Here is a 14,184-nt window from a genome sequence, read left to right on the forward strand (position 1 = left end):
CTGGTAGTGGCTCCTAGGCAGGGGGGGCGGGGGTCTCTGTGCACTGCCCGCAGGCACCGCCCCCGCAGCTCCCATTGGCTGCAGTTCCTGGCCAATGGGAGCTGCAGAGTTGGTGCTCGAGGTGGGAGCTGTGCACAGAGACCCCCTGCCCCTCAGGGGCCGCAGGGATGTGCCGTGGAGCCTGTCTTAGCCCACTGGCCGCTAGACTTTTAGCACCTAAAATCTCCCGGTTTGGCTTCAGTAGCCTCTGGGAGATAGAGGCAGGGGGAGGAGGCTCTGACTGGTAGAGCCCGGGGTGGGACCACGGGGGCCGACTGTCCCACAGCCACTGCTGGGTGGTGGTTACAGCTTCCCTGGCTGCACCTGGTGCTGGCCACTGTCAGAGACAGGACACTGGGCTAGCTGGGTCTGATCCCGCCTGGCATCCCTGCGTGGCACCGGTCTCCAGCCCAGAATTTTGAATCTCTCCCTCTGTGCCGTGCCGTCTTCATGCGAGCGTCTCCTCCTCTTGCCTTGGCTGCTGTAGGACCCTGGAGTTTCTGATGAGACATCTGGTTCACATGGCTTCCTACAGCTCCCAGACCAACATGCACGCCAGGAACCTGGCCATCGTCTGGGCACCCAACCTGCTCAGGTGAGAGTCAGCAGGTGGAGCCAGGGACCCCTGTTGCTTTGGTCACGCTGGGCAGGCTGAGGCAGTGCCAGAGGCAGGGAGGAGGGTTCCTGGGTGAAGGGGACCAGCCTTGGTGCCATAGACCCTGTAGCTGGGAGGGATGGGGATGGAATGTGACACCAGCCTGGAGAGACGGAGAGATGGGGAGGAAGTGAGGCCGGGGAGAACAGTTAGCGACAGGAGAAGGGTGTGGGAAGGGGAGAGGAAACCATTTTAACAGGACAGCCCCCTCTTGCCACATTCTCCCCAAACACCCAGGCGAGTTGCTCTGTGCTCCTCTGCCCACACGCGTGGGGTCCCCTCTAGCAGCACGCTAGCCCCAAGCCAAAGCCAAAGGGTGCCCCCCTGCCTGGAACCTCTGCCCCGCGGCGGGGAACGGGCAGAGTGTGAGGGGAGGAGGTGGGCTGGATCCCAGCAGCGTTCACCTTCTCAGCCACGCCTCCCCCGTCCCTCCCCTCCAGATCTAAGGACATCGAGGCCTCTGGGTTCAACGGCACGGCTGCCTTCATGGAGGTGCGGGTGCAGTCCATCGTCGTGGAGTTCATCCTCACCCACGTGGAGCAGCTCTTCAGAGACGCCCCTCTCTGCGGTAGGTCCTTTGGTGCCCTGCCCTGGTGCTGAGCCCCAGTAGCTCCAGGGGCTTCGCACCACCCAGGTCACCTGCCCCGTGCGGAGGTGACTGGCAGGCCCTGCCGGACCTGGCTCTGCACCACAGGGCCAGCCCAGCCCAGGGCCGCCCGGGGGGGGGGGCAAGACGGGCAATTTGCCCCAGGCCCCGAGCCCCACAGGGGCCCCCACCAGAGTTTTTCGGGGCCCCTGGAGCGGGGTCCTTCACTCGCTCCGGGGGGGCCCAGAAAACTCTTGCGGGGCCGGGCGCAGGAGCTTTTTCTGCTCCCAGTCTTCACCGGAGGGGGGTCCTTCCGCTCCGGGGCGGAAGGACCCCCCGCTGGCGAATTACCGCCGAAGACGGAGTGGGACCCGCCGCCGAGTTCAGCTCGGTCTTCGGCGGTAATTCGGCGGCGGGGGGCCCTTCCGTTCCGGGACCCGCCGCCGAAGTGCCCCGAAGACCCGCGGCAGGGGCCCCCCTCTGCCGAATTACCGCCGAAGACCGGGCTGCACTTCGGCGGCGGGTCCGGCTTCGGCGGTAATTCGGCGGCGGGGGGGGCCCCGCCGCGGGTCTTCGGGGCACTTCGGCGGCGGGTCCCGGAATGGAAGGGCCCCCCGCTGCCGAAGACCCCGGGCCCCCGGAATCCTCTGGGCGGCCCTGGCCCAGCCCTTCTCCAGGATGCAAGAGGAGCCGTGGAGAGAGTGCCTGGGAAGGGCTGCGGTCACTGGGGCTGGAGTCCTGAGTGTGGTGATGTGCGGCGCGCCTGTCCTGCCACCACTCGGAGAACACAGGCCCAGCCTGGGATGTCATAGAATCATAGAATATCAGGGGTGGAAGGGACCTCAGGAGGTATCTAGTCCAACCCCCTGCTCAAAGCAGGACCAAACCCAACTAAATCATCCCAGCCAGGGCTTTGTCAAGCCTGACCTTAAAAACCTCTAAGGAAGGAGATTCCACCACCTCCCTAGGGAACCCATTCCAGTGCTTCACCACCCTCCTAGTGAAAATGTTTTTCCTAAACATCCAACCTAAACCTCCCTCATTGCAACTTGAGACCATCACTCCTTGTTCTGTCATCTGCCACCACTGAGAACAGTCTAGATCCATCCTCTTTGGAACCCCCTTTCAGGTAGTTGAAAGCAGCTATCAAATCCCCCCTCATTCTCCTCTTCTGCAGACTAAACAATCCCAGTTTCCTCAGCTTCTCCTCATAAGTCATGTGCTCCAGCCCCCTAATCATTTTTGTTGCCCTCTGCTGGTCTCTTTCTAATTTTTCCACATCCTTCTTGTAGTGGGGGCCCAAAACTGGACACAGGACTCCAGATGAGGCCTCACCAATGTTGAATAGAGGGGAATGATCACATCCCTCGATCTGCTGACAATTCCCCTACTTATACAGCCCAAAATGCCGTTAGCCTTCTTGGCAACAAGGGCACACTGTTGACTCATATCCAGCTTCTCGTCCACTGTAACCCCTAGGTCCTTCTCTGCAGAACTGCTGCCTAGCCACTCGGTCCCTAGTTTATAGCAGTGCATGGGATTCTTCCATCCTAAGCTTCTGTCACTTCAAGCTGTGGGGATCTGGGCTTTAGCTACTCTTTAGCCGAAGGCCTGTCTACACTGCAGCATAAGCCCTGGTTTAGCAGAACTCGAGTTCACAGAGCCTGGGTTTGTTAACCGAGGGCATGAGTGGCTACACCTGTTTGTAACCCCCCAGGTTAGGAACGGGTCGGGGGAACCCTGGGTCCCGACTTGGGGCTCCAGCGTCTACACTGCATTATGCAGGCCTGAGTCCAGTGAGCCACCGGTATCCCAGACTCCCGAGCGCCCTCCCAAAAGGTGGCCACTCTAGCCCGTTGTGGGAAGACTCAACTGTCCAGAGGATGCAGAAAGTCAGGCTGTGGGATGCTTTTGGCAGGCTCCCAGCACGGCTGCATCTACACGGCAAAGCAATAGGACTTGAACCCTCCACGGTCCTGAGCACTTTGTGTGTAGACAGATGTGGGGGGGCTAGTCTTGAGCTCTAACCCTGGCCTTACATTGTCATGTAGACATACCCTAAGATACTTCTGTGACCCCCTTCACCTTGGTGTAGAGCCCCTCCCTGTCTTTAGTGGAGCCCCTAGGAGGCAGGGCTATTATAGCCATTGTACAGTTGGGAAACTGAGGCACGGGGCATCTGCCATAGAGTGGGGAATTGAAGCCCTGTTTCCCGAAGCCCTAGGCCGCTAAGCACTAAGCCAAGCCCCCTCTCCCGGCCAGGGTCTGGCTGGCAGAGGCATTGTGCCTCCTGGCTGCAGGCTGGCTCCTCCCCCCGCAGAGCGATGGCTAATCTGGGGGCGGAGGGAGAGCTGAACCCACCCTGCCCAACACAACGTGCGGGCCACATGAGCCCGGGGCTCCTCTCCAGGTGGGGCTGAGCCATGCCCCGAGCCCAGCCTGGCTGAGCTGCGGAAACATTCCTGCCCTTTGCAGCACCTGCCTGCCAAAGCCGGACAGGAGTTTAGTGAGGTACGCAGCGTGCACAGCCCCCCAGGAGCACCTTCCCATGGGCAGATCAGGGTTTGGGACGCTGCCCTCCCCACCCCCGCGTTGCTGGCACAGGCCGCCCGCCTGGGGTCGAGAAGGAAATGGACGATTGCTTGGGCCCGGGCAGCGTCTCGAGGTATCAGCGTCCGGACCGGAGTCTCAGAGCACTTGCATTGGCCCGGTCGTGCTCCCGCTGCAGTCAGTGGTGGAACGCTCAGCACCTGCAAAGGGAGCCGGGTACGGCCAGGGGAAGCACCCCTGCATGTCACCGCACCTTGGGTGCCAAGAGAGGGTGACTGCTGGTAATGTGCCCAGTGATACCCTGATCGGCCCCCAGCTTTGGGGGTGGGGAAACCCTCCCCATCCATGGGGATGCAGAAGCAGGGACCTGGGCGATTTTCACTCAGCTCTCACCAGCCCTCTGAGCCTGGCTTTATCTTTCCATCTCTCATCTTTTCCCCTCTGCCCTGGGGGGCATGGCAAGTATCGGCCTCCTCATCTCTTCTGGTTCTGGCCCATCAACCTCTTGAAGCAAATTGGAGGGATCCCAGAAGATCCACTGAAGTACGAGACCATTGTAACGTGTTACTAATATTACACCAGCTGCCCAGAGGCCCCCAACAATATCAGGATCCCATCATGGCAGGTGCTGCGTAGACACATAGCGAGACAGTCCCTGACCCAAAGAGTTTGCTGTCTGAATAGACAGGTCAAAGTGGGAGAGGAAACTGAGGCACAGGGCGGGGCAGTGACTTGCCCAAAGTCACCCAATGAGATCAGTGGCAGAGCTGGGAATAGAACGCCGGTCTCCAAGAGTCTCAGCTGAGTGCTCTTGCCACTGGACCACACTGCCTCTGAGCTCATGGTGGTGTTGCCCCTTTGGCCCGAGGGGATTGCCAATATTCGGGGCCTCGTGGGGCTGTTTCCGATAGGAGGAGAGATCGGTGCTATGAGGCAGGGATATTCTTTGGTGGAATCATGTTTGTTTATAGAGCACGTCCACCGACTCCTGCTGCAGGAGAAACAACCAACAGCAGGGAGTTTCCTTGCTCCGAAATCCCCATGTCTGCCCCTCCAGCAGCTCTGTGCCCAAGAAGCCCTGCCTCTCTGCTTCCTCCCGATATCACACTCACAACTGCTTCTCCTGGCTTTTTTGCCTCCAACACCCACCACCTGCAGCTGTTATCCTCAGCCCTGCTAGTCACCTGCATTAGCCCTGGCCTGGCCGTGCGGCTTAGTGCCTGGCTGGTCGCTCCCTTTGTCTCTAACTGGTTTTACTCCCTTAAGGAGCTGGGAGGCTCCTTCTCCTGAGCCTGAAGGCGGGCGCTTGGCTCCCATTGGCTGTGACTGTCTTTGGACCCAAGACTCCCTGCTGGCAGCCGCTGGCACCCACTCCCAGCCCCGAGAGCGCCAGCTGAATCATCCGGGTGTTTGTTTCCCCATCCTAGGAAGTGACCGCGAGAACTTCCGGAAATCTCTCCTCCTATCCGGCTTGGGGTTGCCAGGAGTCCACCCCGACAGCCAGACCATGTCCTACAACTTGCCTGCCATGCTGAACCAGGGAGACGGCCCGCCACAGATCCGCCCCTACCACACCATCATCGAGCTCAACGACCACAAGTACGGGCCCCGTCCCTCCCCTCCCTTCTCCGTCTGGGCTTTACCAGCTGCCTGGGTTTCATCCCCAGTGCCCCGGGTGCAGATTGGTCCCCGGGAGCAGGGGTTGGAACGAGGAAATGCACCAAACGCTAGATGCTTTCACACATCATCTGTGCTCTAATGCACCTGATTCCCCAGGGGGATGGTCCCTGACCATGTATAGACTGGGGCACGCGGGAGAAGAAATGGAAATCGCAGGTCCGTGCCTGCTGGGCAAATGGCTGGCGAATCGACCAGCTCTGCCTGTAGACAAGTAGCACTGACAGGCTCCATTCACTAGAGGGCGACAGTGAATATACCCACGCATGTGCCCAGGCACACACCGTGACAGGGTCAGAGATACACAGGAGCTGGACTAACACAGCCCACAGGGGAGCGCACGCAGAGCACCCGCTCAGACCATGACGGAGAGTCCTGATGTGTCCCACCCCACAGGGCCCAGTGGTGCAAGCAACACCCACACCCCGCAGACACAGGCTCCCTCTGCACAGGAGCCCCCTGCCTGTGGGTGCTGTTCTAACCTCTGCCATTCTTCACAGAAGAAAAGGCTCCTTGAAGGTAAAGAAATGGAGGTCGATCTTCAACCTGGGCAGATCCAGCAATGACTCCAAACGCAAGCTGGCCAAGGCAGAGGAGAAAGGTACGGGGTGGGGAGGGAGAGAACTGAGGGAGGAAACGGCAGGCTAGAAGAATGGAGAATGAGGGGTTAATTGGGTCTGGCTTGCTGGGGGCTCTTCCCTTCCTTGCTGGTTCTGTTCGCGCTCCCCATGCAACTGCTGGACTTTCCATGAGGGCCTTTCCCATGATGACTGGCCTCTGCTAACAGGAATAGAACTGCCTGGAACTCGGAGTGTCCATCCCACGGGAAATCCCCACATTTTGGAATCTCCTTCTGTCCGAACAAAAAGCTGAAATTTCAAAATTCCCCACAAACCAAAATGTCTGGGGAAAAAATGGTTTGGAAATATCCAAGCGGTTCTTTCTCATAAGGTGAAAGTGCTTGTTTCAGTGTTATAATAATGCAATGCAATAGAATGCAATGCAATGCAATACAATACAATATGATGCAATAGAATGCAATGCAAAGCAATACAATGCAATAGAATACAATATGATGCAATAGAATGAAATGCAATGCAGTAGAATACAATACGATGCAATAGAATGAAATGAAATGCAATACAATGCAATTAAAATGATAAAGTCTAAATGAAACATTTTGATATGTTTTCATCCAACACTTGGAGGAAATCGATATGGTCCCCAGAGTTTGTGTGTGTGCATGGGGGGGGGTGGAGGGTGTCTCCTCTGCAGAGTTCTGGGTCTGTGAGGTGCAGTGGGGAGGGGTGGTCCAGGCTGGGTCCCATTTTACCCCCTCCCCCACTCAGTGCAGCAATCCCTACTTTGGCTGCTTCTGCAGCTGCTTCTACTAGCTGGCGTCTCAGGCCAGGTCTACGCTTAAAAACTAGATTGACCCAGCTACGTCGTTCAGGGCTGTGAAAAAATTTGCGCTCTGAGTGCTGGAGTTAGGTTGACCTGACCCCCGGTGTAGCCCTAGCTATCGCCTCCTGGAAAGGTGGGTTAACTACAGCGACGGAAAACCCCTTCCGTGGTAGGAAGCATCCATGCTATGGCACCACGGCGGCACAGCCGCTGTGCCTCTGTAGCGGCTGTAGTGTAGACCTGCCCTGAGAGTCTTCCATTCACTGTAAAAAGCAACAAGGAGTCCTGGGGCACCTTATGGACTAACAGATGTACTGGAGCATGAGCTTTCGTGGGTGAATACCCACTTTGTCAGACACACGTAATGGAAATTTCCAGGGGCAGGTATAAATATGCAGGCCAGAATCAGTCTGGAGATAACGAGGTTAGTTCAATCTGGGAGGGTGAGGCTGTCTTCTAGCAGTTGAGGTGTGAACACCAAGGGAGGAGAAACCCTCATCCTCCCTGATTGAACTAACCTCGTTATCTCCAGACTGATTCTGGCCTGCATATTTATACCTGCCTCTGGAAATTTCCATTACATTTCTGACGAAGTGGGTATTCACCCACGAAAGCTCATGCTCCAATACGTCTGTTAGTCTATAAGGTGCCACAGGACTCTCTGTTGCTTTTTACAGATCCAGACTAACACGGCTCCCCCTCTGATATTTTCCATTCTCTGACAGACGTTCACTCCTGTTCAGCTGTGTACTGTGTTTCTTTTGCAGACGACAAATCCAATAAAATTAGCTTGCGGCCGGCCAAAAGCATGGACTCCCTCAGCTCTGTGCCGGACGCTAACGATGGTAGGTGGAGAAATCCTGGCACATTGTAAAAATGTGGGGCTGGAAGGGACCTCAGGAGGCCATCTAGCCCATCCCCCAGTGCTAAGGCATGAGTCATTTTCCCCAGACCACCACTTAGGGGTAGGGACCTACCAGCTTCACGGTCCATTTTGGTCAATTTCATGGTCATAGGATTTTAAAAATCGTAAATTTCATGATTTCAGCTATTTAAATGTGAAGTTTCACGGTGGTGTAACTGTAGGGGTCCTGACCGAAAAAGGACATGTGGGGGGGTTGCAAGATTATTGTAGGGGGGGTTGCGGTACTGCTCCCCTCACTTCTGTGCTGCTGCTGGCGGCGGTGCTGCCTTCATTGCTGGGCAGCTGGAGAGTGGCGGCTGCTGGGAGCCAGGGCCGTCCTTACCCGTATGCAAAGTACGCAGCTGCACAGGGCACCAGGAAATTTGGGCTGTGTGTTGCTCCAGCCCCTGCTCTGCCCCAGCCCCGCCCCCATTCTACCCCTTCCCCAAAGCCTGCACCTCTGCTCCGCCCCTGCCCACCTCTTCCCTCCCCAGCTCCACCCCAGCCCCGCCCCACTCCCCTGGGGACTGCAGCAGGGGTTGGGTGCCCTACACTCACTGGGGGCTGGGAGCCAGGGGAAACAGCCTGGAGCCAGAGCGGAACGGGCTGGGGCCAGGTCACTCCACTTCCTGCCGCCCCATGAGTGCGGGGTCGGGCCTGCCCTGCACTCACTGGGTGGCAGGAAGTGGAGGGACCCGGCCCCAACCCGCTCCGCTCTGCCGGTGAGTGCTGGGGGGCGGTTTCCCCCCTGCCCCCCAAGTCTGCTCCTGCCTCCCTGCAGAAGCCTGGGGCCATCTCTCCCCCCGGAGGCCTGGGGCCCCACACACACACCCCGTGGGGGGGCTGCGTAGGGCACCAAAATGGCTAGGGACGGCCCTGCCGGGAGCCCAGCTCTGAAGGCAGAGCCATCGCCACCAGCAGCGCAGAGGTAAGGACGGCGTGGTAGGGTATTGCCACCCTTACTTCTGTGCTGCTGCTTGCAGAGCTGGGCCCTCAGCCAGCAGCCGCCACTCTACGGCTGCCCAGCTCCAGCGCCACCCGGAGGATTCAGGGGCTCTGGGGTCTTTGGCGGTGGGGGGCCCCCGCTTCGGCAGTAATTTGGCGGCGGGGGGTCCTTCCGCTCCAGGACCTGCCGCCAAAGTGCCCTGAAGACCCGTGGAGGGGGCCCCTTGCCGTCGAATTACCGCAGAAGACCCGGCACTTTGGCAGCAGGTCTCGCTTCAGCGGTAATTCAGCGGAGGGGGGTCCTTCTGCCCCAGGGTGGAAGGACCCCCCACCGCCGAAGACCCGGAGCAGAAGAAGCTCCAGGGGCCCGGGCCCCGCAAGAGTTTTCCGGGGCCCCCGGAGTGAGTGAAAGACCCCGCTCCAGGGGCCCCGAAAAACTCTCGTGGGGGCCCCTGTGAGGCCCGGGGCAAATTGCCCCACTTGCCCCGCCCCGGGCGGCCCTGCCCAGCTCTGAAGGCAGCAGCGCAGAAGTAAGGGTGGCAGTACCGCGATCCCCTGAAATAACCTTGCGACCCTCCTGCAACTCCCTTTTGGGTCAGTCCCCCCAGTTTGAGAAACGCTGGTCTCCCCCGTGCAATCTGTATCGTATAGGGTAAAAGCACACAAAAGACCAGTTTTCACGGGGGGAGACCAGATTTCATGGTCCGTGACATGTTTTTCATGGCCGCGAATTTGGTAGGGCCCCTCCTTACGGGTGTTTGTCTATCTCCCCGCTATGGTCCAGCAAGGACACCCACTGTCTCGCTTCTGGTTCCAGTGGAGTCACCCCTCTTGGGCAGAGAGGCGCAGTCCTCTCCCTCCTGGCCAGGGTATTTCCACGCCTACACACCGTGAATTCCCCAGCACAGTCAGACTGCCTAAGCCGAGCTTCTTTACTTTTCTCCTCAGAGACAGTAAACAACGTACTTGCCCCCATTAAGCTACCACACAGCAAGTATGTTTATTCTAGGGAAAAGCATTACAAAGAAAGGTATTAAAAACAATCAGAGAACCTACCCGCATGCAAGCTAATAGCCAGAGATCCCCCCAACTCCAGCAAGGGCTCTGGCTGGAACAGTTCATCAAACCCAGCCAGGGGTTTTCCCGTGGCTACAAGTTCATAATTCCTTTTGCTCAGAACAAGAGCCCCATGAATCTGAGTTCCTCCTTTATGCCATTTAGGCCTTTTGATCCTGGGAATAGGTCATTTGTAGACAAAGTTCCCCTCCCCAGGGCGAAATTTCCAAAGGTCGGGTCCGGGGATGGGTATTTGCCTTCCCCGCCTCCCAAGTATCGCCTAGGAAACCTACATAACGAACAGCTCGCTTCTCTCATAGCCCATTGTTTTCAAGAGTCCCTTGAAGCTCGTAACAAGGTTTACAGGAGCCAGGGCTCCTAGACAAGTTCCGTACAATCCCACTGACACCTAAACGTGCATGTTTAATACAACCAGCGCCTAAGACACTGAAATGTGAGGCGATCCGGTTGAACATCATTCAGTGAGGGTTGTCCAAACTATTACCAGAAATTGCCCTGCCTGCTGCAGTCTAACCGGTTCTTGGGGCTCTCCTACAGCGAAGGTTGCCAGTTTGGGTTGGACGTATTTCTGGAGGTGTCATCACGTGACATAACTCCAGGACAATCGTAGAAAGTTGGCAACCCTAGCTATAGCCTTTGCTTCTCTCCCCATTTCGGTTCAGTCCTCTTGAGGGGGTCAAATCGAGACCGGGGGCCTGATCCCCATTGGCATTACGCCCCTTTACACGGTTGCCTTCCAGGGTAAATCGGTCACACTCACTTGAAGGCCCCTTCGGCTCTGCCGGAGTGATGCGAAGGGGCCGCAGTGTAACTGAGAATCGGGTCCCCACCGTAATCTGGTGCAAATCCATTCCTTTCCCCCAGTGGTGCAGCTGCTCACACCTGGTCTGAATCTGGCATCTGGCTTTGTGGGAGGACAGCCTGGTAGCTTCCTGGCGCCCCTGAGTTTAGCGATCGCTGCTGGACTTCCCTCTATCTGCCTTGACATGCTCCTCAGACTCATCCTGGCCTGGCAGGGACCAACTGCAGACCATCCCCCTTTCCTCCCCCCAAGTCTTTCATGTGGAGCTGCAGGCTTCAGAAACAAGGTTCTAGCTTCAGATCAAGAGGGAGCATTGCATGCTGGGACTTGTAGTCTCTGTGGGCAGCCCCTGGGTGCCGCATAAGGCCCTGGGAACGTCGCGGATATTTTTTGACACACGTGCGGCAGCATCACGGGCGATGTACCGCGTTTCCCGGAATGCGGTCGACACAAGGTTACTGCCGTATGAACCGAGCCCCGCCCCCTTCACCCCCCGAACGGCTGCTGCAGTCTGACACTGCTGCGTGCTACAAGCGGCACCGCGACGGGCGGGCACGGACGCTCGCGTTCCATATGCTGGCGGCTCTGGCTGCAGTGCTGCTTCTCCTGCTGCAATGAATCTTGGGGAAATGGCGGTATCGAGCTAATGTCCCGATTCCCATGCAGACACTGGGATTTTCACAGGGGCTTAGCGACGCAGAACAGGGCAGCTGCAGCCTCTGTTTGGGCACCCACCCTATTTGTGAATGTGGGGCAGGGTGAGTGCGTTACTCACCTCTCAGGTCTCTGATCTGTCTCCCTCTTTGCATCTAGACAATGCCAGGCTGGGCAGGAAGAGATCACAGAAACAGGCCCCCCAGCGCCGCGAGAGTTTCGACAGCCCCTCCTCCCGGGAGGAGAGCTTTCTGGAGTCGGACGAGTACCCCGACGGGAAATTCCAGGGCGAGGAGGGGCAGCAAACGCTGGAGTCCGAGAGCGAAGCCAGCGCCAAATCAGAGCCCACGACCCCCAAGGCCGGCCGGGCCTCGCTGGTGGGGGGTGCCCCGCAGGGCCGCTCGCCCATGACTGCGCGGAACCGGGCAGAGAAGTGCGCTGGGGTCCATATCTCCGTCCCCTTCTCGGTCACCGTCCCCTTCCACATCACCTCCAACATCTCCCTGTCCCGCCTGACCCGGGGGCTGGAGTGCCCGGCCCTGAGCTACAGCCCCTTAGACAAGGAGGCTCTGGAGAGGTCGTCCAAGGAGCTAGAAGCAGAGGAGGGGCTGGGGGCTAAGACCCCCCTCCCCGAGGAAGATCACGTGGGTAAGCAGCTGGTTTCATTTCGGGTCTGTTTCACGGGCGTGGTCCATGTTGAGGGGAGGGTCCTGTCATGTCCCATCCCGCCACCATCCCTAGCTCTGCTACACACCTGTTAGGTGACTTTGGCCCAGTCACTCCCAGATCCTCAAAGGTGTTTAGGTACTTAACACCCATTGGTGTTTGAAGATCTGGGTCTTAATGCTGAATTTCCAAAGGTAGATACAGCATGAGACGGGGAATCAGGAGACCCAGCCTGAAGTCCTGGCCCTATTGAAATCCCAACTCCCCTGAGGACCAGCATTTCATCCCTCCTTTCTACACCCAGCTCAGCCATTGGCCCCCAGGGTGGCCTCAATCTGTACCTCAGTCACCTCCTTGAGGAAATGCAGACAATGATGCTTACCCAGCTTTGTAAAGTGCTTTGAAATGTATAGGTGAAAAAGTGCTAGAGAATTCTAAGGCTGAAAGTTAATAAACTGCAGGCACCCAAACACCCAAGGAATGCCCCAAAATAATCCCTGGAGAAACACCAAGTCATGATCAAAGTTGTCAGTGAGGGAGCATCCACCACCACTCTCAGGAAATTGTTCCAACTGTGAATTACCCTCCCTGTTAAAAATACCTGCTTGATTTCCAGTCTGAATGTGTCTAGCTTCAACTTCCAGCCGCTGGATACTGTTCCACCTTTCTCTGCTAGACTGATGAGCCCATTCTCGAATGTTTGTTCCCCATGTAGGTACTCATAGACTGTGATCGTCACCCCTTAACCTTCTCTTTGTTAAGCTAAATAGATGGAGCTCCTGGAGTCTGTCACTGCAAGGCAGGTTTGCTAATCCTTTAGCATTCTCGGGATTGAATTGCCTTAAATGGTCCTTAGAATATTAATAACCAAAAAAGCAAAAAACAACAGCACAAATAGGGACACTGTCAAATTAAAGATGAAAAATTCCCCACCTATTATAAATTATTCTTATTACTGTAGTGCAGTGGTTTTCAACCTTTTTTCATTGGTAGACCCCTAAAATATTTTGAATACAGGTGCGGACCCCTTTGGAAATCTTAGACGTAATCTGCAGAGCTCCAGAGGTCTGTGGCCTACAGGTTGAAAACCTCTCCCATAGTGCATGGACCAGGACTCTGTAGCGTCAGGAGCTGTACAAACCCCAGTTCCTTGTGCAAGGGGCTTAGACTCTAAGTACTACAGAGGAGAAAGAAATGTAAAGAATCTCTGAAGTCTAAAATACATTTCACCACTGACTCCTTTCTGTGAAATCGACAGACGTGTCAGTTTCACTTTCTGGTGTGACGGCACTGGGGATCTCCGGAGCTGGCATCAGGAGTGGCTACAGCTTGAATGAAAGAGTTACGGCTGCCTATGCGGGGCGATAACAGACTCGCATCCTCAGGCATAGAGTCGGGAAGGCTGGTAATACATCCTGGCCAGTGGGTTACCCGAGCACAGTGATACTCAGACCTCAGCGGTTCAGGAGCCAAATTAGTGATCAGCATTACCCCAAAGAGCCACGGGCGTGTGAATTCATTCTTTCATTTACTACATATATCTGTTATTCTCACAGCAAAATGACTGACCAAGTATTCTCCAATTGGTAACGGACACAGTAAAAGCGTCCTGCTTGGTTAATAACTCAGACTGGTTAATAATGAAATCACACCGTGTTTTAATATCGGGTTCTGCAAAGAGCTGCAGGAGCCACATGAACAAGCCACGTGCTGCTCCCGAGGCTCCGTCTGAGTGTCACGGAGCTAGCCCAATGCCCCGCTGTTGTGGTTGCACACGCCACAGGGGGGTGAAATCCAAATGAAAAACTGTTTCAATTGGAATTGAAACAAAAACGATACTAACCCCAAATTGAATTGAAATGTGACTAACTGATTTGGGGTTTTTACATTGTGTTTTGTACCAAACTCCTGCATTTTTGAGCCTAAATCGACCTGAGTTTTAAGATCTCCTGAGCCCAAAACGTGCAATGATGTGAAAATTGCAAATAGATTTTACAGGTAAACTGACAAGCTTCTCCCCGTGCCCAGGGCCAAGTTCAGGTTTCTGTTTCTCTTTGCAGTAGCTGATGCACTGGGGCTGTGAGTAGAACCCTGCAAATCTGCGGCTTTCCACTTTATATCCACGGACCATGTTTGCGCATCACTGATTGGATGCGGATACAAATTTTGTGTCTGCGTAGGGCTCTAGCTGTGAGTGTACTTGCAACATTGTAGAATCAGAGATC

At 56.2% G+C, this 14,184-nt stretch overlaps 1 protein-coding gene across 5 annotated transcripts in view; it reads left to right on the forward strand.

Annotated features, from left to right (window-relative positions):
• The window catches only part of ARHGAP30 (Rho GTPase activating protein 30), a 54,265-nt gene that overhangs the window by 26,280 nt on the left and 13,801 nt on the right, over window positions 1-14,184 (forward strand). For 4 of the 5 annotated variants that reach the window (XM_039512072.1, XM_039512073.1, XM_039512075.1 and 1 more), the window contains 6 exons: window positions 527-634; window positions 1,135-1,262; window positions 5,258-5,429; window positions 6,008-6,108; window positions 7,679-7,756; window positions 11,453-11,941. In XM_039512072.1, the coding sequence (XP_039368006.1) occupies window positions 527-634; window positions 1,135-1,262; window positions 5,258-5,429; window positions 6,008-6,108; window positions 7,679-7,756; window positions 11,453-11,941 (1,076 nt within the window). The remainder of the gene's footprint in view (window positions 1-526; window positions 635-1,134; window positions 1,263-5,257; window positions 5,430-6,007; window positions 6,109-7,678; window positions 7,757-11,452; window positions 11,942-14,184) is intronic. The other variant, XM_039512074.1, reaches the window with a different exon arrangement.

This window comes from Mauremys reevesii, linkage group 24, assembly GCF_016161935.1.
Source record: "Mauremys reevesii isolate NIE-2019 linkage group 24, ASM1616193v1, whole genome shotgun sequence".
Classification (NCBI taxonomy): Eukaryota; Metazoa; Chordata; order Testudines; family Geoemydidae; genus Mauremys; species Mauremys reevesii.